General features: G+C 39.0%; 2 protein-coding genes across 3 annotated transcripts in view; both read right to left on the reverse strand.

Annotated features, from left to right (window-relative positions):
- LOC131984173 (myosin-9-like) overlaps nucleotides 1–4,468 on the reverse strand; it is a 44,450-nt gene extending 39,982 nt beyond the window's left edge. For both annotated transcript variants that reach the window (XM_059349067.1, XM_059349066.1), the window contains exon 1: nucleotides 4,308–4,468. The gene's annotated coding sequence lies outside the window, so the exon portion shown is untranslated. The remainder of the gene's footprint in view (nucleotides 1–4,307) is intronic.
- Nucleotides 4,469–16,654: 12,186 nt separating this feature from the next.
- txn2 (thioredoxin 2) lies at nucleotides 16,655–26,354 on the reverse strand. Its single transcript, XM_059349014.1, has 4 exons — nucleotides 26,212–26,354; nucleotides 22,747–23,021; nucleotides 19,770–19,893; nucleotides 16,655–17,530 (listed from the first exon to the last, which is right to left on the reverse strand). Exons 2-4 carry the CDS (start codon nucleotides 23,019–23,021, stop codon nucleotides 17,414–17,416), a joined length of 516 nt encoding a protein of 171 aa, XP_059204997.1. The 5' UTR covers nucleotides 26,212–26,354; the 3' UTR covers nucleotides 16,655–17,413.
- Nucleotides 26,355–26,692: the final 338 nt, after the last annotated feature.

Genomic DNA, 26,692 nt, shown 5'->3' on the forward strand with positions numbered 1-26,692 from the left:
CATGACACTTCACTGCTCTTCCAATCACCACCAACAACAACATCTACGTTGAAAATTACTAGAAAATGCATGCAATATTAAATTGGCACAGTCCAACTGACAGCATCCTCGTCAAACTCTTTCGAAGTATTTACAAATTGGTTATTATTGCAGGAGGATTTGATGAAGAGGTTGAGTTTTCCCTGCTCCAGAGAAGAATCCACATGTGGTAATAACGACCCCTTGGAAAGTGGAAACATTTTCTGAAAGCCGTTTGCTGTCAGAAACAGTAGGCAATAAAATCCATGTTATTAGTGGATGAGTTGATTGTCATTTTAGTCCAACAGTTTTTTTCATAAAATGACGATATTTCCAAAGCATATCATGTATACACGACCTCCCATGTTGTAACCACAAGCTCACAAGTTCCATTTAAAGCATTCAATCGATTTCTTGTTGTGTCAATAAAATGTCACACACAAAAAACAAATGCCCACGATTTCCCTAGATTTGTTGTCTAATTAATAGTCCAACACCCAAAGATATTCTATTAACAACCATTAAAAGACCAATGAAACCAGAAAAGAGTCACATCTGAGAAGCTAGAGTTATTGAATCTTTAGCATATCTGCTCATTAAAATTACCTGCATTAAATTATCAAAATGGTTAACAATGTATTTTCTTTCAATAAACAAATTGTTTTACCTCTAGCTCAAATACAGCAGTTTTTTTCAAGCCTTTCCTGCATGGTTAAAGCGTTTCTCTCATGTAACCCTGACTGAATTAAATGGTTGACTTTGCCTATGAATGCAGTAAGAAGGGCACAGACGTAACAGATAAAAGATAAGAAATACCTCACGTTTGTTAAAAGAACCTTGAGATTTCAGACCAGAAGACAACTATAGGTTGTGTCTATACTGTGTCACACTGGCCTCCCCACACTGCACTCTCATTTGCAACAAAAGCAAGGGACCTGTAAGTATTCTGGCTTAGCCAGGACAACCTACCTTCCATGAAATCTAAACATCCACAGGCATTTTCTCTCAAACTATATCATTTTGAGAAGATTGAACGGCCTCGTACACCAGCCCCCTGTTCACATTTTAAGATGTCTGTGTTTAATTTTGTCTAGCCTACAGTACATAACTCTCCCAGGAGGCCCAGTGTTCGGACATTGCTGACACACGAATGATGGAATGTAACGATCTCTGCAGGGGGCTCCATAACGGCACTGCAACAAGTGAGGAGCCATTGCACAATGCATTTCTCGTGCTTAATTCATGACTCAAAACACAATAACAGGATATGACATGCTACTTGTCACCCAATGTGCCCCTTTAGCGTTACGTATTGACTGATACTTTCTCAAGAAGCACAGCAAATGACTAGGGCCGCTCTGTGAGGAGTGTAGGTGCATCACTCGGGCAAACATGACATTACTTTGATAAAATAAACAAAATAAGACACGCAAGTCTAAACACACAGACAGTGATTTGCATTTTTCCGCTACTGAAATTACTATTTCAGCATGAACCATCACTTGCACAATCATTTCTACGCCTGAGTATCAAAACATTATTAATGCGGTAAACTCACACTGTGGTTTAATAGCTTCTTGGCAGAAAACACCAGCTGATTTAAAGTGTATGGTTCTGATTAGTACAAATGAGAGAAAAGACGTGCCGCTCTAACTCTCCGACACCACTAACGCTTTGTAGAATGAGGAGCAGGTTTAGGTGAAGGAACGCCAGCTCTGATGCCCAGTCTGACTAGACTTCATGCACACATTCTTTGCTTGCCACACAGCCTGCCAGACTTAAAGTCAGTGGGGTGTGCAAGCATAGCAGAATCTGTTTGCTTCTCAGTCAGAGTGCAAACGCAATGATGTGCCATTTAACAGAGCAAACACAAACTGCACTGACAAAGCACACTTATGTAGGTGTACAATTACACAACAGAGTCAGGCATAAGGAGAATGTGACGCTTTATAGATCTTGATGAAAGTCCTAGATTGGCCTGTGGGAATGAAACCATCAAGTGGATTGTTGGAAAATATGGATTTTTTTATGAGGCTAAATTGGGGTGCAACCTAGAACTTGCATGAAGCATACTGATCCACATTAATCACTCCAAATACTTTAACACTATACAAAAGTTCTTACATGTTATGTTTGTATTTTTACTAATACTATTCTTTTTTCTCCATATAGTCATTTTGCAGTTTTGCTGTTCTGTAAACAGCATTTATTTATATCTGGAAAAGGGATTCCTCCTCTGTTGCTCTTCCTGAGGTCTCTCCCTTTTTCCCCCCATTGAGGTTTTTTGTGCAATTTTTCTACATCTGTATAAGATTTAAGGTTGTTTTACAGCCCCTGAAGCAAATTTGTAATTTGAGCAATATAAATAAGATTGTCTTGACATGGTTTGATATTGATATATCTCATAAAATGGCCATGGAAAACTCACGTTCATCACAGTGAGTGAACCATACTGTAATTAGAAGACAAACCTGGTCATTTTCAGCTGGCATTCCTGTGTATTTCAGGAATCATTCAACCTAAAATCTGGCTAACTGAGATAACAAACAGTGCTTATTAGTCTCCTGTGTGAGTCATCAGATCAGATCCTCAGCTAGTCAAAACTGCATTTTCATACTATGCACCCTGGGCTTGGAGTTACTTAGAAGCCAGGCTTCTTTAGGAAAAGCTTGCATATCAGGCATTCAATTGTCACATGCAAAACATGTTTTATGAAGAATACAAATGGTATATTTCTATTTCTCTCAGGTCATATATTGTGCTTTTGTGTCTTATGTTCTTCGGGTCTCTATTTAAAAGAAATGCTCCCCCACTTGATATATTGAAGTCATGTTCCAACTCATGGTAATTTGTTCCACTGAGGAGGCCCTTCTACAAAAGGTCAAACTATAGAGCTGCCACAATAAGTCAACAGATAATCAATTCGCAATTATTTTGATAATCAAAAAGTTTTTGTTTTTTTTATGGTTTAATATGATGCTTTTCTTTGTCATAAATGATAATAAACTTAATAGCGTTAGATTTTTGGACTGTTGGGTGGATATAACAAACTAGGGCTACAACTAATGATTATTTTCATTATCGCTTAATCTGTAGATTATTTAATATTTACTAAAATGTTGAAAAATATCAATCAGTGTTAACAAAACCACAAGATGACGTCCTCAAATCTCTTGTTTTGTCCACAAACCAAAGAGATATTCAGTTTATTGTTATAAGGGAACAAAGAAACCAGAAATATTCACACTGAAGAAGCTGAAATCAAAGAATTTGGACTTATTGTCTTTAAAAAACTGCTCAAACCAATTATTCTATTATCAAAATAGTTGATGATTAATTTAATAATCGATTATTGTTTGATTAATCGAATAATTGTTGCAGCTCTATAACAAACCATTTGAAGAAGATCACCCTGGCCTCTAGGACATTACACATGTCATGTTTAACTATTATCTGAGATTTTATTGCCAAATAAAAGGCAGATGAATACATCATTTCAATAATGGTTAGTTGAAGCCTTATTAGTGAACTAAATCACAGTCACATGTATTCCTCCTTTGCCAGGGGGCCCCTGAAACCCCCTCAATGGCCCCGGTATGTTAGCAGCAGGAGCGTAAAGAAAGAGAGGCAGTGGGTGCAGTAACATGCAGATGATATGGTTCAGTGAGGTCGGGCTGGACGGAGAAGAAGTAGAAGAAGTACCGCGCCGGGGTTTTTTTTTTCAGTCTGCCGGTAAAGCAGTGACGTCATGCCGCAGACAGACATGTTAGTGGCCACACACAGCGTCCGGTTCTGACCGTTAACTTCAACTCCACCACACATCAACCATAAACTCAACCAGTGTCTCTTCACAAACCGGTGTGCACCTACTCTAAAATCACTTTTCTTTAGTTTCCGCCGCACTCAAACTCCCAACCGGCCTTTTCTGCAACTCATTGAAGCGGATCACTTCCTGCCTCTACCGTTATGGCTTTTAGCTCCTCACCAGCTGCCACAATGCTGCCACTGTATCTGACCAGCATACACGCCACACATGGACGTTTAATGAAGTTTGGGAGCAATAGTATGTAGTAGGGGGGCTTAAAAAGTCCAAGAAAGCTCGGTTTAAATCAGTTGAGGCGGTCCCGCTCCACCCATCGCGGTTGCTGAAGTTGCAGTTGCCGTGAACTAGCAACCGTTGCTTCCTGGTTCACTGCACTTGCTGGAGTGACTGGCACATTGAATGAGTTATGAAAGAGTAGCTTGGAGAGAGCATGGCGGAGGAAAAGAGTTCAAGTTGAAAATATTACCTGCTTTTGGGGTGCAGGTCGCCTTTCAACCGTTTGTGGTTCAGTCAGCGTCGCCGTGAGTCAAACTTCTTTTCCTGTCGACAGCAGAGAGTTCAGGCTAAACTACAGTGCTCGCTCGCTTCCTCCCTCTCTTTCTCTACTCCACTCACTCTTTCTATCTTTTTTTTTTTTTTCTCTCCCCCTCTTCCTTCTGCCCTCCCTCCTCCACTGGCTGCTCACTGGTTCGCCTAATTTCAGTCAGTACGTAGCCAGCCGGAGCCGGGGTGCGGTCCAGGAGGAGGCGGGCCCCGGGCCGCATGTCCCGCCCCTCTGACCAATTGCGGCCCCGCTTTGATAAGCCGCATACTTCGGACCAATCACAGGCGCGCATAAGTGTAGTGGTGACAGCCGCTAGGCAGGGCGCAGAAAGAGCTGAACTTGAAAGACAGCAGAGGAGGGAGGGAGGGCAGAGGGGTTCAGATAAAGCTGTGTTTAATGAGAGAGGTATGTGCATACTAAGGATTTTTATGACCATATAAGTACCAGTCACTCTCAGGATGGACTGCATCATCCAGGGCCTCCCTCGTGTGTCAACAGGGTCTGACCACCGTCTGCTTTGAAAACAAAGTAGCAGTGATGGCTACAACTGTCTGATACTATTTATGCTGAAAGGCTGCCAAATATCAGACTAATCCCACACAGAGACTGGTCTGTGATATTCTATACTCTTACTCATATCAGTAATGTGTTTGTGTTGCATCAAATACTTTAATTCGCCATGCAAAGGAGTCTTTTTCTCTACCAGTGTGAGCCACCGGGACGCCCCGCAAAGGAGTTTTTTACTGTGACAAAAACTCTGTCTGTTTAACTACAGTTTAGCAGGTATCCAGTATGGATAATGTATTTTTTACAAGTATCATCTGTGTAAAATGTCACTTTCCATACACATGATGAAAAACATATACTCTTTAGGTAGGTGTGTTCCATAAATCATTCTCTCACTCTTCTGATTAATCTGAGTCAGTTCTCTAAATTCTTGTGCAATAATAAATACAAAAATTGCAACATCTGATTGACCAATAGCAATTCCAGGTTTAAAATATCAACTTCGGATCAGGTCCCACCAATTCCAGTTTAAGCCCCAACCACTTCCAGTTTGAACTCCGCCCATTTCTGAGAACAGATACAGACAGATCATGTAGTTAGTTGAACATATACCAAATATAGGCCAAACTGTCGAATTACATCACATGATGCTGTTGGGCCCAAAAAGACTTTTCCTCATTGACTAACATTGGGAAAGTGACGTCTGTCAATTAGACACTCAATTAGACAATCTGCAAAATTACTCTTTTTACTAAGAGAATTTGATAAATACACTCCAGTAACATTTCGAAAGTCTAGAAGAGCTATATGATTAAAACATGTTATGTTCAAGTTAGTGGAGTGGTGAACTGGAAGTAGCTGGCTCTGCCGGCAGAAGTCTCCAATGCTTGCTCTATTTATCAACTTCTCTTTATACATCCATGACATATACAGACACATAATGGATTACTCCCTCATCCCTAATTTTATCTTAATTTATCCTAATTTTTTAAACTGTACGCCCTTGGATTTAGTGTCAGGTCCAAGGATGCTTTGGCAGGATGGATATTGGCCGATTGGGCCTTGAACTTCCCAGTTGAACCACTTAAAACATTCATGTCACTGTTAAAATAAATAATATCACCCTACTGGCCCCTGTTCCATCAAGGGAATTAAAGTATTTTGTTTATACTTCATAATAACAATTTATGCATGCTTCAGTTCTTAGATGCTGGTTAAAAATATTTGGATGAAATCTTGGCAAACCATAAGGAGATGTTTGAAATATTTTTTACATGTATATTTAAAAATCTATTGTTTGTGCTGGATAAAACATAGATACAAATAATTGCAATGACAATTCAACAATCATGTGAATATGCTAGTGACATTCTCAAATAGAGCAGTAAACATGGGCTCTTTTTATACAAAGTTTCCAATAACAGCATTTTCTAGCATGTTCTGTCAGTGCTTGTGTACTTGAAATTTGCATTGATCTTTTGCATTCATGTAAATCCACTTCTGGACACCTCAGATAAATGATAAAGAGAGACATTCTTCCAGAGATTCTACCAGACTAACTGGATTTCCCCTTGGTGATAAATAGATAAAGTCATTTGGATTTTAATTTTGATTGATTAGATAAAGTGCAGTACAGGTGAGTAAATCACACCTGTACTGCACTGTACTCTATCCACCTGTTCCCATCTTTCAAACAGGTAAGCCTACATTCATGACCAGACATGCTGACACTACCTGGGAACCGCTGCAGGTAATGATCTAATTAGAGCGAGGGAGGGAAGCACTTGTTCAGACCGCAAATCACTCCTGACATTTGTTTTCATTGGCTCTGCTCAAAGTCTTGCCAAAGCAAGGGAGAAGCTATAGAGGAAACATGTGTATGCAGATAAAAACCAACAATGCAGCAACAGTTACCTGGGAAATGATTGTTTAACTGGATGTAGGAAATAAGGAATAACAAGAATGGAGTGTGGTGCTCGTAGGAGAGAGTTAGGGGTGGCAAGACAAAAATGGATGAGTAAAATGATTTATGTTGACATGAAAGTTCTGCAGTGCCACTGCCAAAGTCTACACAGAAGAATGGAATAGTACAGTGTGAACCTGTTTGTTTCAAATACTCTCCTGGGATTCAGATTGGGTGATCTGAGCCCAGTTTGTTCAGTGGAACTGAAGGCACAGTGCCAAGGCACATGCCACAACCAGAGGGGAGACATTAGCAATGGAAAACAATTTCTCAGTGTGAAACATGGATTGAAAAATCAACAGCTTTGATCAGTTGTACAAAACGAGATTGAAAGATAATTTAAAGCAGTGATTTTTTTCAAAACCAGGGGTACATGTAGGCTACTCATACTAGTCGCATGGTCGTATGTGGAAAGATTTGAAAGAAAAATTTGAATTATGATCCAATTAAAATATTCACATATGCCTATCAGTTGTGACAGTTGAACACCACATGTTTTGATTGTGTAGCAATTATATTTAGCAAACCAAACTTAGCGTAAATAAATGACTGAAATTGTTAGCTAAAAGTATAGCTAAATGGATACAGCAGCTAACAGCTGAACAAATAGTTAGTCAAAAGTAATGAATTACTTGTTAAAATTTTTTTAAATAAACAGCTAAAAGATACATCTGTAAATGGATAACATAGCTAACACTTTGAATAGTTTGCTAAAAGTAATGAATAAATGGTTGTCTAGCTTCTGGCGCTAGTAGGCCTAGTGCAAATACGAACTTAACTAATACCAACTTAAGCATTGACAAATATATTGCAACAACATCCACTTTATGGCACATTGCAAAGCTATCTAAATGTTTGAATCACTTTGTATTGCCAATGTGAGAACAGAATGTAATGTCAGTTTTTGGACTTTTCTGAACAGTTCTAGGGAGTCTCTGAAAGGAATTCCTCGTTGGTGCGCTCCTACAATAACTACATACCGTCATGGGGTCTTTTTCTGTTTGCGTTTGCACTGTCAAACGTCTAAGTGACATAGCCACCGTTGGTTGACATGGACTTCACTGTTGGTCCATGTTATTATCCATTTTTTTCATTATGAGGTGCTGTTTTGATTTGTGTTGTCTGTTGTTTGCTGGTGGTTTCTTAGGACTGGAAAAAGTTAATCGGGTCTGAAAATGCCCAGTGTGCACCACATGCTAACATTAGCTTAGAAATAGAAAGGAGTCCACTAACATCAACAAACAAGTGGCACCAACCATAATCCAGACTCCAACGCAAATACCACATCCAAAAACAAATTTTTTTATCTAGTGATGACCATCTGAACAAACAGGAATGTGACAAACGTCAGGGGGGAAATTAGTGCCAACACTGGCAGGACATTTGATTCATCGAGGGACCTTTGTTTCGTTTTGGGTATCAAAACTCACTCTTACCTGGCTTTTTTCCTATTTTTGCCCTTATGTCCTTATCTCACTTGCTTAATTGCTAACATAATTGCTAACAAAATGCTCTCTTAGTGAATATGTTCATTGGCTAGCTTGCCAAAGTACTTCACCAGCTAACATGTTTCATGAAACTAACATATTACAAACTGAGTTTATTTTAGCCATCAATAAACTTTGTAATGGTACAAAGCAAAGTGTGTAACTAATGATTGCTTTAGATAGCCAAGAGTGATGCAAGGCAGCAGCTAGCTAACTGTAACCCAAGCTAAGTTAAGGATATCTAGGTAGCTGAGTCTTTGCTACATGACACGGATCTGGGGTTTGTTACTTTATAACCCTACCATAGCTTATGAAGCCCAGTGTTTCCCACAGGATTTTATGAGACCCTGGGGGGCACTGATCCACCTAGGGGAGTCCGGGAGCATGCCCCTCTGCCCAAATTGGCACATTTCTCTATCATGCTGGAATTAATTTGAAGCAGAGAAGTGGGGAGGGCAGCTTGGTAAATTCAGTGTGCGTGTGTTCGTGTGTGAATGCGCGCGTATGTCTCGGAGGTGGACGGAGGCGGGCCGCCAGAGTCTAGGTAATTAATGGGAAACCCTGAAGTCATTGTCAACATGATGATATATGAACATGATATCACCATGATGCTGGTCGATCACGTTCAGTCTTGCATGTGTCACGTCACCGTTTTAGTCGATGTACAGGATGTTTCTCAAGTTTACAATGAGCAAGCACAAGCATAAGAGACAGGATGTTGAGTGCAATTCCCTTAATGGCCACAAGTGTCATAAATATCAAGAATTTTCTGAAAATTCTATATAGTACCTTTAATAATGTTAAATAACTTGCAGTCTAAAATAAATTCAAATGAACACATTTAGAACATGACCAGTTATGTTGATTAAGGGGTATGTGATTTTATCTGACAGGGTTGTGATACTAGAAGTTATAAAGGTACTTTCACTCTTGACTTCTTTATGTTTTGTCTTTCTTTCTACAAGGGGTGATGCAGGAATAACAAGCAGATGCTGCTCTGTGCTTCATGGATAAAGAACTTTTGACAAGACCTAATGCAGTTATCACCTCCATAGGTGAAATTAACACACAGTGCAATCAAATTACACAACTACACATTCAGCACACACAAGGGCAACTTTTATACTGATATACCCAGAGAGGTCAAATGATAACATGGGCTCAGGTATGGCTGGCATCCCCAGACAAACACAGGAAACCCACATTTTCAGTTCCACTTGTGATTTACGTTCACTGTGTGTCATTATGAAAGGAATGTGTCTGTGTGTTTTCCTATACGTTTAGCAGTTGGGCTTCACATGTATGTAGAGCAAAACATCGAACACTCAGCATGCCTGTCTGGAAAATTCAATAAATCTCACACTCTCTGGGATGGATGGGAAATATCCGAAATTTTAGCTTAGGGGTCAAAGGTCGCCCTGTCACCCGTTACTTGAGCAGGACCAGATGCCGGGAGAGGAGATGGGGCAAAGAGGAGGAAAAGGAGGGGGAGTAAAAAAGAGGGGGGACTTAAAATAAACAGATTTAAAAACAACAAAGAGTTTACATTTAATAGAAACCTTGTGCTGAGAAAGTACAAGAATTATACAACAATGGCACAAAACAAACACAAGTGGGCACAGAGAGAAATGTGGGATTAAAACGCAGGCATGAATTACCAAATATGGACACTTCTGACCTCACTATCTCCCTCCCTCTCTCCTGCTCCCATTCTGCGTTTCACTGTGACCTAGTCTGTCTCTCTTTTTCCTTCACTCGGTTGTAATAGCAGCAGGGTGTGTCTGTAATTCAGGGTGTGTAAAGCCATTATATCATTCAGTCAGAAAGAAAAGGACCCATTCAGTGACAGCATGTTAAAAGGGTGGCATGTTAACTCACTGACCATTCTCGCTGTGTAATTACTTGTGTGAATTCATGTGTGTGGGTATTCATGTGAGTATGTGTGTGCCTGTGCCCTCATGCATGAGACTTGTACATGTATATATCCAGTAGGTCAGATCTGTGTCAAATTTAAGAGAAAATAGATTGTTGAATGCTCCCATTTGACCCAGAAACTCCAGGCTCTTACCTGACAGAGAAAATGCTCGACACTTGAATGTGAGCCCAGTGTAAACACATCATTCTGACAACCAACCCATGGGTTTTGTTCAACATCATTCCCCAGTCATGAACAACCGCCTGCCAAGACTTTTTACGCAACGTGCTTCAGTTCACACAGCCCAAGTGTTTGTGTGCACCTAATAGGCCAAATAATATTTAAGAGCAAATCCAGCTTTAAAACTGCAGTTTGTAATTACTGGCCACATGCTCTAAAACAGTAGGGGGCAGCATTTCACCTTTTGCAAAAAAAAAAAGCATGATTTACCGTTTGAATTGCAATAAACATTTCAGTATCCTATAAAAAACGTATAGCAAACTTCCCAAAAATTGAAGACAGCCACCAGAACTGATATATTGTTTTTAAGAAACTGTTTTAATGAACGGGTCCCTCGGAGAACCTTAACAAGCCGGCCTCCGGCTCGTTAGCGGCTCGTTAGGAAGAGTAAGAAGGAGCCGATGGATTTGTCTCCTGTCGCTTAGCGATCTATCCAATCAGTAACCAGGCTGTTGGACAAAAAAGACCCTGCTCTTCTACAGGGACCAAAAAGGTCCCGACAAAAGTCCGTTCCGGACTGCTCGTATTCAAATTAGGGGCGTTTCGGCAACTGAGACAGGGAAACAGCCCTATAAAGACAGAGAACATAACACTCACATTCACACCTATGGACAATAGAGACACCAAATAAACCTCAGAGAAGGGCCGCAAGCCAGATTTGAACCTGCACTGAGACGAAAGTGCTTATCACTACACCACCGGGGAGCCCCATTGTATGGGTAATTCACGGCACAATTGAGAAAATGATTAGCCCCTCTCCATTGACTATCATACATATTTTTTTTCTGAAATAAGATCCCATGAGCGGCACTGGATTAAAACTGTGATTTCTTCACATTCTGTTAATGATGTTCAGTTAATATTTACAATGTTTTAAAAAATAAAAATCAAGCCATAGCTTATAAATCACACCTTTACCTAATGCAGTAATGAGAGTATTTGTTTCGTCTGTCCTTAAGTTTCGTCCTGTTTCTAGCACCTCAATGCTCCTCCTTTCCTCAGTAATCAGTACACAGGAAGGAGTGATAAGACACATGTTGACTCACAAAACTCAGGAATGTGGAGTAAAGGGAAAACAAGCAAAGCTTTCCCTCTTTTGTTAAGACGTCTCTTAGCTCATTTATCACTGGGACTGATTTGAAAACATCCCTAATGCACGCTGAATCAATATGGTATTGTGGGCCATGTGTATGTTGCATGGGAAAAAAGATGGAGTGATATAAACAGCAACAGTGGCTGCTTTGTCTGTCTCTGGTTGGTATTTGTCTGGAACAGAATGGAGAGCTAACAAGGTGGAGGGCAGCATGTGTTTAAAATATAAATACAGCTATGTATTTACTATAAACACAGATTGCTCTCAGGCCGTGCCAGATCTGGGTGTTGTTTTTGCTTGCTCTCCCACACACAAGTTTCAACACACAATCATGAACACACACTGAGATAAAAAAGATTGGATCAGTAACAAGCAATTTCAATTCAAACACACAGCAAACATTAACAGTTTCAGGGTCTGAGAAAGTGAGAGACAAGAGTCAGTAAAAGAAATCTGCAACTCTGCCTCTCGGCTCGTTCGTTCAGCAGCAGCAGCAGCAGCAGCCGCTGGCTTCCCCTGTCTTTTTTTGCCTTATATGGTCACAAGAGTGGTTGAGTAAGAGAGAGAGACAGCGGGAGCGAGGATGGAGGTGTGGTCTATTGTTTTTGGCGGAAGAGGTGTAGGGTTACGTGCTGTTCTTGAACCTTTGGAGCTTGTCGTCATCTATTCAGTCACCTCTCTGCTCTGTCTGAAGGCAGACAAAAGAGGATGAGCAGTCCACATGGGGAGGTGTGTGTGTGTCTCTGTGTGTGTGTGTGTGTGTGTGTGCGTGTCTGGGGAGGGCTTAGAGACCAATCACTCATTATTGGGAAGCAGAGAAAGACAAGGCAGCAACTGGTTAAAATGGCAGATCATTAACAAAAGCTGCTGTCATGCAGTCCCAGACATCTCAAAACTATGCTGGAATGCCTTTCATCCAACACACAATAACCATACATCTGGATCACCTGCTTACGTAATACCAATGGAATTCCCCCTATTCAGAAACCACTGAGTCTCTGCCTCTGGTTGCTACTGAGCAGCTCTGCATGAATACATCATCTGTGATGATCTAACCCAAACCAGGACCACTAAAAGTGCAGATGGAACATGTCAAATGATGTGCGCTTAATAAGCAGTCTGCAGGCCCACGGCATAATTCTGTCAGCTGTGGGCTCTGTAATGACATGCCAGGACAGGGAAGGCAGGCACGGGTGGGAATGTTTTTTAGTTAGTGAGTCGTGAGAGAAAGAGTGTGATGAAATGATGACTGGAAGGACTCTCTCTGGCTGCAGGTGCTCTCCTGTATCCTTCAGCCTCATGTGACCTCATTTACTCGAGTGTTTCTAGCGGGCAATGACACAGAAAGGACTTAATCCTACTATACACAGTACACACACGCTCAGTCTTATAGGGAAAAGTCCTTGCACAGGAAATGTGTGTAGCAGCACTCGCTAGGCAATTACTTATTTTGTATTGCATAACATTGTTGCATTGGCCTACTCTCACAGTTAATTATTCACAGTGTCCAGTAATAACTGTGGAAGCTAACTTTTGCCAGCAAAAAAAGGATGAAACTTTGATCAGTTGTGGTGTGGGGCCCTGGACCCCCTGTACTGAAGATTTCTGACTTCTGAGGCTGCCTGCTTGTTTGGAGGTTGCTTTGGTTCCCAATTATGAAAGTAGAGTATACACTGGTGTTTTTCCTGGAAGCTCATTTCTGCCAATGTCATGTCACCAATTATCTCAAAGGAATGACCTAGTTTCTGACAGAGAATTTATTTCGAAATACTATTGTTGGTTTACAAGGCGCTGAATGGTTTACATTTCTGGTCTTCTGCTTAGCTACGAACCACTAATAACTCTCAGATCATCTGGGACAGGTCTGCTCTGTGTTCCCACAGTCAGAACTAAACATGGAGAGGCAGCGTTCAGTTTTTATGCACCAAATATCTGGAAGAAACTCCCAGAATACTGCAGGTCTGCTGCAACTATCAACTCTTTTAAATCAAGACTTTTCTGTTTGCCTTTACTGCACTGTAGCTTCTATTACTTTGATATTTTATATTTAAACTTTTTTTTTATCAGCTTGCTTTTAATTTTAAAATCTTTGAATGTACTTTTATATTTTTCTTAAAGATGATCTGCTCGTTTTCAGTCTTAACATTTTATATTTGAATGTCACTTTATATATGTCTCCTTCTAATGCTTTTAATATTTTATGTAAAGCACTTTGAATTGCCCTGTTGTTGAAAGGTGCTATACAAATAAACTTGCCTGGCCTCAAACTGCTCAGTATCTCAAAAATAATGAGAAACTTTCTTGAAAAACCATATCTCAATATAATGAGATAGTAGCTAATTATTTTGAGAAAGTTTCGCATTATGTTACAATCAATCACAACCAAGATATAGAATAAGTGTAGAATGAACATTAAATGCAAGATTTAAAAAAAACAAAACAGCAACTGTTGTTAGTTGTTATGGTGACAACAGCACATGTGAGTGGGGCCGTAGTGTGTTGACAGCATAGACTGTTGGTCAGTAGCTCAGAAGACTGAATGATGGCTACTTAGCTAGCTAGCTAGCACTGCCGTCTGCCCTCCTCCCAGCAATGTAGACCACCAGCCTGCTGTTGGGCCCATTTTCTGTAACCATGGAAGCATGGTAGTTTAAATAAGCTAGTTAGCCAACTAGTGTAGGCCTGGTTAGTTGGTTAGCTAGCTGGTTCTGCTGTGCTTTAATACTACTAATGCTACTGGTTACCGAAAATTAGCCACAGAAAGTTGTCACTCATTTGGCAATAGCAATAAACTATGATAAGAAGGGAGTGTGTCTTAAAGTAACAGACTGGGGAACATAGGACCCTTATTCCCTGCTTTTCCCAAAAAGGGTCCTCTGTTCCCCGGTCTGTTACTTTTTCCACCATTACTGCCAAATTCCATGGCAGATAGTCCTAGGCCTATGGGCTGTTTGACGCGCATATGCAAATAGGCCTAGACGAGGAAAGATTAGGTCAGGGGTGGCAAACCTGCAGGTCTCGAGCTAACCCTAACCCCGCAACAGTGGGGAACATACCCTTTTTCTAAAAAAGGGGTCCTATGAGCGGTCCCTATAAACGGTATTTAAACATCTACAGCCCGGCACCTTAACATCTACATTTTGCAAACTTCAAGTCTAGTTTTGAGTTTCTCTAGCTAGACTAGCTTCCGATTCCAAATCTCCTGAGATATTTATTTAGTGTCCAGCCTCTCATTTGCACTTGGCACCTCGCTGCATTTTGACAAAATCATATTAATAAATGCTCATTATAACTTATTAGTAATGTTGGTAGGCTAATTTAAGCTTAGTAGGCTGTTACATTTGCATTGTGAGGCTCAAAATAAGTTTTGCGGCTCTGTTCCGACATTATTTCTCTTCTTTTTGTCCAACACTGGCTTATTTGTTAGTAACTAGGTTGCTGACCCCTGGGTTAGCGGCTCAGAAAGTACCTGCCTCGGGTAGGTACTTTCTGAGCCGCTACTAACTAGTCGATGCTGATTTTATACAATGGACAAAGAAAAAAGTGTTTATAGTGATATGCCGCGTTGTTCTGTTGTCAGTGTCGCTTTACTTGTTTACGTCACATTGGAACTCCGTTGGTTAGCCGCTACAAAAGTACCTGTATGGGAACCATAGACTGTATATATATGGGAACAGAGGCCGAGGGGAACTAACTAGTGGGCATAGCCAAAATACTCAGCACTTTCCAAATAGTACTCAGTGTAAACATGCCTATTAAGTTGTAAAAATGTCACATTTAGCTGTTACCGCGACACATAAAAATGGCAGCCACACTGACCATCCTGCTATGTTGATTTGAATGGAATGTCCATTCTACTGTCTTCATTTCTATGGCTGCAATGCTGAGTCAAGATTTTGAGATAGTTTCTCATCATTATGACTCCCAGAATCCCACACCATCTAATCACATTGGCTGTAATATGCTTCCATAGATAACACACAAATGTATTAAGTTTGCTTTAATAGTTTGGGAACCGTTGTAAATCTGAAATCTACAGTACAGAGGGTTCTAGGGCCCCACATCGTGCTGTTGTGAAAAACTGGAATCACCTTAGACTGGTGGGAGACACGCAGGTGGTCTGACGTTTTACATTACAGGTTGAACTGAAAATATAAGGTTGAATGTGGCAAGCATCTGTGTGCTAGACAGTCACAGCCCATCTGCTATCAACTCTGACTGAGGAGAGAAAGGTGTTTTGGCAGAGGATGTTTTATCAGGTGCAAGGCTCCAGGCATTATCCTGTCAGGATTAGAGAGACAGACGAGAGGGCAGACGCTGTAGATTTGAGGGGATGACAGAAGGGAGGTAATTTAGAAGGCAGTTGTAAGTGGAAGGTGGTGTGTGGGTGTTTCAGTTGCACTGATGAGAGGGTAGTGACAGCGTGAGTAACACCTACATGTTCAGACAGAAGGTGGAGAGATGGGCATACAACAGTGATGTATAATAAAACAGGGGTAATTGTAACACTATTCAAATTCATCTAGGGCTGCAACTAACAATTATTTTCATTATCGATTAATCTGTCTATTATTTAAACGATTAATCAATTAGTTGTTTGGTCAATAACATGTATATTAACCAATCAGTGTTTCCCAAACCACAAGATGACGTCCTCAAATCTCTTTTTTTGTCCACAAACCAAAGAGATATTCAGTTTATTGTCATAAAGGAACAAAGAAACCAGAAATATTCACATTGAAGAAGCTGAAATCAGAGAATTTGGACTTATTGTCTTTAAAAAACTGCTCAAACCAATTATCAAAATAGTTGACGATTAATTCAATAACCGATTAGTTTGATTAATTGAATAATTGTTGCAGCTCTTAACTCAACTGTTTTATATTCTAGTTTTGGAAAACTTAGTACTTAAAAACTCTGCATCCTCCCAGTGTGGTCAAAATAACAAACGCTGGGAAAGTACATAACTATTATATTGCGTCAGTGCCATTAGGGGCAATAAAGCTAAGACCCCCCACCCCCCTGCCTTTTTATAACCACAGACAAAAACACAATTCACATACATAACATCTTCTGACTCCTTTATTACTTCACTTGGTCATGTTTCCGGTACATAGAGTTCATTTGAGTAATAAACTAAATCAAACTCATATTTTGCAATTCCCACTTGACGTAGTATCACAGTCAGGATCCAGAGACACACACATACATACAAACACACACAAATCTTCCTCTCTCACATTATTAGGCATAATGGTGTAAAATGACCATGTGTGGCTTTGCGATGTTAGAGAAGTGCCACCATCGTGTGGACAAAAGCAGGAACTACAAGTAACACTGTCACAAACCTCATTCAGTATCGTCAGTTTTTTTAAGTTAAATCCTCTCCAACTGCTAAAACTAGAAATGTTCATCCCTCATGTTATACAGTATAAGTGCAGTACAGCGGTTTATTTTCCATTCTACAGACTTTAACAGCAAACGTACACACCGGCCCAGCTGCTCTTGTAATAAGTAGAGCTGTGGAGTCGTCACATTGTTGAAGAGAAAATGGAACTGCTGCAAAATGGAGCATGGCATGAACTAAAGGGTTAATGGAAGCACACACCCATCTCTAGACAAATAAAAAAAAGAAAACAGAAGGAGACAAAGGACAGAAGCGATGATGCAAAGCTGAAGCAGCGTGTCTAGGGATGGGTGTGAGCATTTGAGTGTTTGCCAGCTTGGATTGCAGCAATGTTTTTATTCGTTAGCTGTTGATGGCCAAAACCTTACAAAACAGCACCATGACGGTGGTGAATGGCAGCGCGGGGGACAGCTGGTTTATTGTCCAATGATCTTGCTGACAAATGAGTCCAGCTCATCATCATCTTTGATCCCCACAAAATGGTCGACGACGTCACCTCCCCTTATGACGATTACTGTTGGGACAGCAGAAACCTGGAAACAGACAAAGTTATTAACCCTCTGGCACCACTCAAATTTACTACCTTTTCAGACCCTTCCGGCTGAAAATGTCCACTTCCCAAAAAAAAAAAGTGACCTCTTGAACAACTTCTGCCCTGCTCAAAACTACCAAACATTCAAAGATTTTGAGGATTTTAACCCTTTAAATGCCTGTTTGATTGTACGATGTCACTGATGGTTTTTTATGAAAAAAAAAAAAAAAAAACCCAACACAAGTTCTAGTTATTTTCCCACAATATTTTTGGCTGGGGCATTGGTTTTTATCACAGCCTTGGATATGTTGAAGATTAAGAACAAAATTGATTTTGATGCATTTTTAGTTTTTGTGTTGTGTCAGATTTAAAATTTACTGAAAATGTCCACTCCAAAAAAACGCTATAAAAACTTTACAGATTAATCGTTTTTTTCTACTTTTTTCTTCATAAACATCTTAAACAACTTCTGCCTTGCTCAAAAACTACCAAACATTCAAAGATTGAGGATTTTAACCCTTAAAATGCCAGTTGGATTGCATGATGTCACTGCTTAGTTATTTTCCATAAAATAAATAATTTTTGACTTGGTCATTGGTTTTTATCACAGCCTTGGATATGTCAAAGATTACAGACAAAATTGATTTTGATGCATTTTTAGTTTTTGTGTAGCGTCAGATTGAAAATGTAAAAACCCCTTTTTGGCCACTTGATGGCAGACATGTCCACTTCTAAATAACGCTATAAAAATATTACTGATATATATTTTTTTCCACCTTATTTTCAGGATTTTAACCCTTCAAATGCCAGTTTGATTACATGACGTCACTGTTTTTCAAAGAAAAAAAATACACAAAAATTGAGTTATTTTCCATATAATAAATATTTTTTGGCTGGGGCATTTTTTTTTTAATCACAGGGGGGGTACTTGTTTTGTTTGTGTGCTTTTTTCTTTTTCTCTTCTTTTATGTCATTTTTTCCCTCTCTTTCTTCTCACTCTTGTTTACATTTTTTTGTACCTTTTGTAATACATATTTGTTATTCAACGTATTGTTTGGAAGTGGCTCTGACAGATTGAGCTGCCTTAACTGTCGTTGAATACTTGACATTGTACATTGCTGGATGTTCAATAAAAGGAAAAATTTGATCACAAAAAAAATATATAGACATTTCACTGGGCATTACTGCATATGAATAACAAAAAATAAAAAGCTGAGCTGCTGGTGATAGCGATTGTAGATTTATTTAAAACAAATGATCTACATAAGGCAAAGTTACTTTTGTTGTTTTGTTTTGTTTTGTCAGTATTTCTAACGAGAATGTGTTTAATATGTTCTGTTTTAGCCGTTGCTGGGGCATTTATTTGTGTTGCACCTCCCGGGTGGCACATGTTTGTAATTGCGTGTTCCCAGTCAAAGCACTGTGGATGTTGACATGGAAAGGATAGAGGAAAAGAGAGACAGAAAGAGGAGAGAGAGAGAAAGAAAGATAGAGAAAGAAAAAAGAGAGAGAGAGACAGAGAGAGAGAGAAAGAAAGAGAGACAGACAGAGAGAGAGAAAGAAAGAGTGACCGAGAGAAAAAAGAGAGAAAGAAAGAGACAGATAAAGAGAGAGAGAGACAGAGAGAAAAGACAGAGAAAGAAAGAGAGAGAGAAAAAAAGAGAAAGAGAGAGAGAGACAGACACAGCTGTTGTTTATTTTGTTTTTCTTTTTTCTTTCTTCTTTGCTGGGACGGTTAGATTGTATGAATGATAGATTGATTGTAATTCAATGATTCAATAAATATTGCTGTCTTTTATTGTTATTAGTTTGTCTTTTCTTAATTCCTTTAAAATGAATGATTGAATTATATATATATATATATAAATATAAGAGAGAGAGAGAGAGAGAGAGAGAGAGAGAGAGAGAGAGGAGAGAGAGAGAGAGAGAGAGAGAGAGAGGAGAGAGAGAGAGAGAGAGAGAGAGGAGAGAGAGAGAGTGAGAGAGGAGAGAGGAGAGAGAGAGAGAGGAGAGAGAGAAGAGAAGGAGAGAGAGAGAGAGAGAGAGAGAGAGACTGTGGTGTGCCAGCTGATCATGCCCCCCTTCTATTTTAGTGCGGATCAAAAAGAAAGATGTTTTCTTTCTGTGTAGCTGATTCAATAGTTCACCATTACCACATATACAAAACTCAAAAAGTTACAAGGCAAATTCAACAAATTGACAGAATGTAAGAAATGCTACAAAATAGCTGAAAGTCTCACCCCATATTCAATAGCCAGGTCTGTGTGATCGTCTATGTCAACTTTTGCCATGGCAACACGTCCTTTCTGTTTTGCAATAGCCTTCTCCAACCTCGGCCCAAGGATCTTACAGGGACCACACCACCTGAAAAAGACAAGACACAAACAGAAACGAGGACAAAGTGTTCATTCCTGAAAAGACACAAGTATCAAGTACAACCACAAATATGACCAATACCAGAGCTGTTTCTGTTTTCTTCAAGGGACAGTTCACCACTAAATCAAAAATAGATATATTTTAGAAATGTGTGCCACATCATGTTAGTACAGTTCCTGCTTGAGCTAACAACAAAGTCTGTGGATCATCTGGAAAAACCATCATGACCAGCACTTGTTTACTTTGGCTTCATCAGCCAAAACGCTTTAGTTTTTTACCCTCCTTTTTTTTGCATCTCCAAATCGAATCTTGTTGTTTAAGATTTTTTGAATTTTAAGTTATTAAGTGAAGTTTAATTAGGTTATTTTAATTGTCTCTTGGTATAATTTGTATCAGTTTTATTCCATGAAATCCTTATGGCATAAAAGATCTATAATTGTGATTATGATTGTTCCTGCTCTGTCATTTATTGTTTCTTTTTTAACATAATTATTTCTAGCCTTATGGCATCATTCTCTTCGTAATTAACTGTTCTCTGTAGAAGCACTTTGTAAGCTGCTGTTTAAAAGGTGCTATATAAATACAATTCTTATTATTATTAGAATTAGTATTAGAGCAGCAGATGTCTGGTGTCACATGTCTTTTTAAATGTTTCTTAATTTTTTCAACACACATTGGCACAGTTAGAATAATGCGTCATGAGAAACTGCTGTCTCCTTAAATGGCCCTGGGGTGAGCAACAATGTCCTGTTTGTTTAACACAATCCCTCTCTGCTTCTGGAATTAATCAAAATTACGTTAAACTACAACCCGATTCCAAACAAATGTCCCCAACTGTTTCTGAGTTAAAAGCCATTTAAGTGTTTTGCACAACATTATGATGTCACAGTGACCTTCGACCATATGGATATAAAATGTCATCACTTCACGTCATTTAATTCTATTTGACATTTGTGTGTAAATTTGTCATAATAAACGTTTGAGTTCTTGAATTATGACGTGTCATGTGAGTCACAGTGTCCTTGACCTTCTAAATGTAATCAGTTCATTGAATCTAAGTGGACATTTGTGCACATTTTGAAGAAATTCCCTCCAGGTGTTCCTCTGATATCTTGTTTATGAGAAAGGGACAGATGTATGATCAGACGCCCCTGGGAGGCAAAACTAAATTAAAATAAGTTAAAGAATCAGCCCAAAAAAAAAAAAAAAAAAAAATCGGCAGCACATATCAGGGATCGGTTAAGACTGATGTCAAAATAATCGGTATCAGCATCAGCCTTAAAGAGCCTGTATCAGTCGACCAGTAGTTACAGCAGCCACTTTCAGACTGCACCCAAAAAAACCTGGATTAATCTGGTTAGTCACATTGGACTGCTATTATTTTGAACACTACTGTATTTCTGATGATTCCACATCTTACCAGAGTGTTGGTCACGCAAATAACATATGTCACATATTCTCCATGTTGACGGCTCTGCCAGTTCACACTGATCCCGCCTCGAACAGTCTCGCCAATTTAACGCCTCTGTTTCCACCTCTGAAGGCGGTACAGTCAGGATTGATCCCACCATTAATCCTCTGGAGGTGTACATATTGAGGCTTGAAACGACAGTCTGAAGGGCGTAATGATAAAGATGGCCTCATGCCAGTCGCAATGCTGCGTTATAGATGAGGGAAGTTTTTACCTTTACTTTAGACAGGTAGTAATAATATTGTGGGATCAGTTACATGAAAAAGAGTTCCATCATAATTAGCAGGAGATAATGTTTGTTAATGTAGATTTTTTTATTCTGATATGCATCATCTACCTGACACTATCTGGGTAAAATGTAGCAAGCATCCCAGCTCTGTCTAGATCCAGATGAGATATTTTGCAGTTAACACTTCCCTACTTTCTATAGGACTGACAGAATAGTGGCTTTCTTTCAGTAGCTCTTGTGTAACTTCACATACATGGAGAGTGGAATCCCCCTGGTCAGTTGTGTACATGCATCTTTATTTTTAACAGCAAGTCACACACACTGTATGTAACACTTGAAGCCATTTAAAGAGACAGGACAGCTGCAGAACAAGGTCTTCTCCAAAGTCAGCGGCTGAACCCCCAAACAACAGTCACACATCAAACGAAGAGAGTGGCTTGCTTTTCTTCATTTCTTGAGTTTTTTTTTAAATTCACTTGAGAAACACATACATTATACAATTACTCAGTTAGATCACTTTGAGTAGTACACACCATGGTTATTATAGTTAATGAAAACTAACGAAATAACAAAAAACTAGAATTGGAAAAAGCCATTTTCGTTAACTGAAATAAAAATGAAAACGAGTTTTTAGAAGAACGATAACTAACTGAAACTGTATTTTGTGGCTACAAAACTAACTAAAATTATAGTGAAAATGCCCTTAGTTTTCGTCTTTGTCAACTTTTTTGGTTGATATGAAATCTATTTCATCTATCTGGTTTTATGACTTAATAAACTTATTGGGGCTGAGATGGATCAGACAAAGGAAATAAAGGAAACATTTATTGTGACCTTATTGAATCTTGCACCCAACAAATACCCCATTACAAAAAAACTAAAACTAACACTAAAACTAATAAAAATTAAACTAAAACAAAGCATTTTCCAAAAAATAAAAACCAATTAAAACAAGCACTCTTTAAATTCAATCTAAAAACGAATTAAAACGAACTGAATCTGAAAACAAAAAAATCACAACAAAATTAAAACAAAAACTACGGTAATGAAAAATCCAAAAATATTATAAGTTTGGTCCACAACTTGTTATAATTGGTCTGTAAGGTCAAACAATAGGACCATCCCTCCCTTCAGTACTCACTGTGCATGGAAGTCAACTAGCACGGGCAGCTCGCTGTTGATGACCCTGTCTGTGAAGTCTTCGTGGTCCTGAACGTTGAAGGAGATTTCCCGGAGGGAGGTGTGAGGCAGGGAGCGAGGCAGAGTGCGTGAGGGAGAGAGGAAGGAGACCCGGGTGGAGGCGGACTGCAGGGAGGTGGAAAAAGAAGAAGAGGAGGCGGTAGTCGATGGTCGGAGGCAGCTGATATTTTTCGCAGAGAACGTCGAAATTCTACGTATTAGCAGCCTGTGAGCCATCTGTGGGAGAGAAAAAGCACAGAAAAAAATGTTAATAAGAGTTCATTGTGGTTTGATGCTGGTTGATGTAAAAGCAGACTGCTGCACAACACTCTTACTGTACTAGAAATGTATGAAAGGTCAACATGTTTACAGCCATTCTGCATGCAGGTTGTACTGTGGGTATTAGAGGTGTGAATCAGCAGAGGTCCCACGATAAGAGTATTGTGATACAATATTGCAATTTAACTGTTTAACTGCATTTGTTGTCCACAAAATTAAATTAAATCAAGAATTGTTTTGTCAAATAAGAGAAAATTCTCAGTCTGTTCATCTCACTTCAGTCTTTTTATTTCTCCACAATGAGAGTCAAACCCACAGACTGACCAACAAAGTATTCAGTCAAACTGAACTGAACTGATATCAAACATGTATGGACGACAACAACTGCAGCAAAAAAAGCCTAACTTTGCAGAGTTACTTTGTTATATCTCCAGTATATTATGAAAAGTGAGCCCAATACTATGGGCTGAAATATGTGCCACCAGAAACTGAATTGAATCGAGCGCAGATACACAGAACGCCTCTTCGGCCAATCAGCACCTCTGTTGTCTGTGCTCGATTGCTCTGCCTCAACTACCGGATGTTCGTCGCAGAAAATTGAAATAGAATTTTGCAAACTGAATTTGAAATGTGAGAAGTGAACGTTCAGTTCCAAACTAATAAATTCAATTTCAAATTACAATTCAGATTCAGTTTTTCAATGCAATGATTCAAATTGAACAATACAAATACAAATTATGTGATTCAAATTCAGTTTTTAATCCAATTATTCAAGTTAAGCAATTCAAATTCAAATATAAATAATTCTAATTCAGATTCTGGTGGCACATATTTCAGCCCATACAATACGGCCACCGGAAAAAAAACCTGGAAAATCTGCGGGCCATCAGAACGCTTAATATCGATACTCGGCGGCCACGAATCCATATAATATATATTAAAAAAAAAAAAAGCAAAATATTGCGATACTATGCTGTATCAATTTTTTCCCCCACCTATAGTGGGTATGTTTACCTGAAGCACAAACAAGATTTAACAAGCTTCTCCCATGAATACAATATTAGTCAGCACTGTATAAGCTTAGAAAGCACATTGTGCAGTATACAATATACACAGTATTCCGATATCATTCTTCATTACATTAAATTACACAATATTGTGCCATAAAACAAAACACAATTTTTTTTGTGTGACAGCATTCAACAGAAGGGTGAAAAATGAAAACGCAGCTTATGTCTAAGTAGACCTGGCATCCTAAATAGGCATTTTATATTTTCAGCAGGTTCAAGCACTTTATTAATAATCCAAGCAGTAGTTAGTATATTCTTGTTATTATCAATTGAGATTACGTAATTGAGTATCACAATTAGAGCCTGGACAATATATCGGGTGACCAATATTATCAGCCAGTATCAAAACTTTTTTTTATTTTTTACAGAACATATAATACAGAAAACAATGCTTGGGGTGATTTAGAAATGGTGTCAGCTATTGACTTGTATTACTTTTTTTCTTTGTATAAATGGTCAGCAATTGGCTGACAGTGAATATACAATAGTGAGGTGTATTTGGCTATTTATTGTATTTTTATTTCTTCCTTATTATTGTAGTTTTCAGAGTTAATTTCTAACTCCAAATATAGATATAGAAGACAGAATAAAGAATATAAAAACATAAGATAAATACATACATTGTATACACATTATATACATATATTTCTGCTATTTGGCGTATATTATTAATATATATATTTTGTGTTTTTCTACCTGAAAGTGCTTTGCATTTTACAGATATTGCACATTGGAGAAAACATTTCAGCATGTTAAATAGGTTTAATAGGTTGTTGCATGTAGTAGTTATGAACATGGATTAATAAATATATTTAAATATATAAGTGGTATAGGACATATATAATATAGGAAAACTACAGAAGGCCTAATATAGGCCTAATGTGATCCGATGTAAAGAAGCAGAGACCAATAACTTTTTTTCTTACTTTTAATACAGGAGAAAAAACAAACAATTGATGAATTATCTGAGGATCACCAAAATAATTAAATGACTAATTGTTTCAAACTCCAAATGTAAATTCCTTTTCAGCCCTCAAAAATATGGAAAAATTGCTTGGTGATTTTGCAGCTCTGGGGTAGAGATAGACCAATATATATCGATATATATTTGCGTTTGTACTCGTATCGGCATCGGCCGATACATGCATGCGCTACCACCTCGAAGCCTATAACATACACATTGTTTGCTATTCAACTGTTAATATGTTTTGTTTGTTTTGTTAATAAATGTTCCTTTTTTTGTTTAAATTACGACTTGTGTAACATTTGATATTGTTGTGTCTTTTTCATCATGTAAATGGAGGTAGAAAAGGCAATATCGGCTTCAAGAATCGGCCAAAAAAAAATCGGCAGAACATATCAGGGATCAGTTAAGACCGGCATCGGCATTAAAAAAAACCGTATCGGTCGACCACTACTCTGGGGACTATATTGGATTAGCAGCTGACTGACAGAAGAAATAATAAAAGTCAACATTAACAATTAACCCCTTGCTCCCCACAGACATTACCATCTGTTACACGAGCCTAATCTGTCTGGCTAACTTTAGCTGCACTCTCAAGCACTCGTTTTGTAACGCTGTTTTTTATATTTCTGAGACGCGTGAGCTAGCCTACACGATCATTAACATCTTTTACTACCAACTACTATTAGTAGGGCTGCTAGCCTGTCAGGTTCAGTCTAGAGGAGTGAAGTTAAATGAGGTTAACATCATCAACAGCTCGTTTCAGCCATGTTGCTCTGCTGTTACAACACACTCACACTCATAAGAAAAGGAAACAACCGCGCTTAAACGCTTTCTTTAGGAGTATTTCCTCAATAAAAACTGCTTAATTCGCCCGCCAACTGTGTGTATCATGACTTGTTGTGTTTGCTGCATATCAACCGGGGGCTCCGTTAACCTCCAGACATGACTTTGCCCTCTTCGTCCTCCTCCCCCTCATAACCTCCCTCCGTCTCCTCCTCTGGCTGACAAACACGCTCACACTCACCCGGACACTTTCACAACACACTCCGATAATGTTTCACACACCACAGACCAGTTAATACAATACCATGCTTTATTTTATCGTGTTTACCTTGCTGCTTGCGTAGCGTTGATCTTCTTGGCCTTGGAGGACCAATGAAGTACTTCCGCTTTGGTGCCGCAGTTAGAAAAAGGGACCGAGCAGCTTTTATCACCTCTCCAGGCTGCGGTACCGCGAGCAGCGCCACCTACTGGCCGTGTTAGGAAGCACAGGGCAGCCCGTTTACAGTTTTCTCAATCGCTTTGGTGCATTTCACACATGACTATTAACATTTGCACAAAAGTTAGTTCAACATTTAGTCATTTGTGCTCATCATAGTAGGAGTTTCTTTTTTTGTAATGAACTTTTTATTGAAGTTTAACAAACAAATATTCCATTCATTCAATCAGGGAGCCATCAAGGCCAGGAATTCACTCCCTAAGTTGTTTTCTTTCTTTTTTTCAGTAAATGAGCAACAACAACAAAACAAACAAAACAAAACAAACAACCACAGACCACCACACTGACACCTCTCAACCGATAAGCACACCAA

Source organism: Centropristis striata, chromosome 13 (assembly GCF_030273125.1).
Source record: "Centropristis striata isolate RG_2023a ecotype Rhode Island chromosome 13, C.striata_1.0, whole genome shotgun sequence".
Classification (NCBI taxonomy): Eukaryota; Metazoa; Chordata; class Actinopteri; order Perciformes; family Serranidae; genus Centropristis; species Centropristis striata.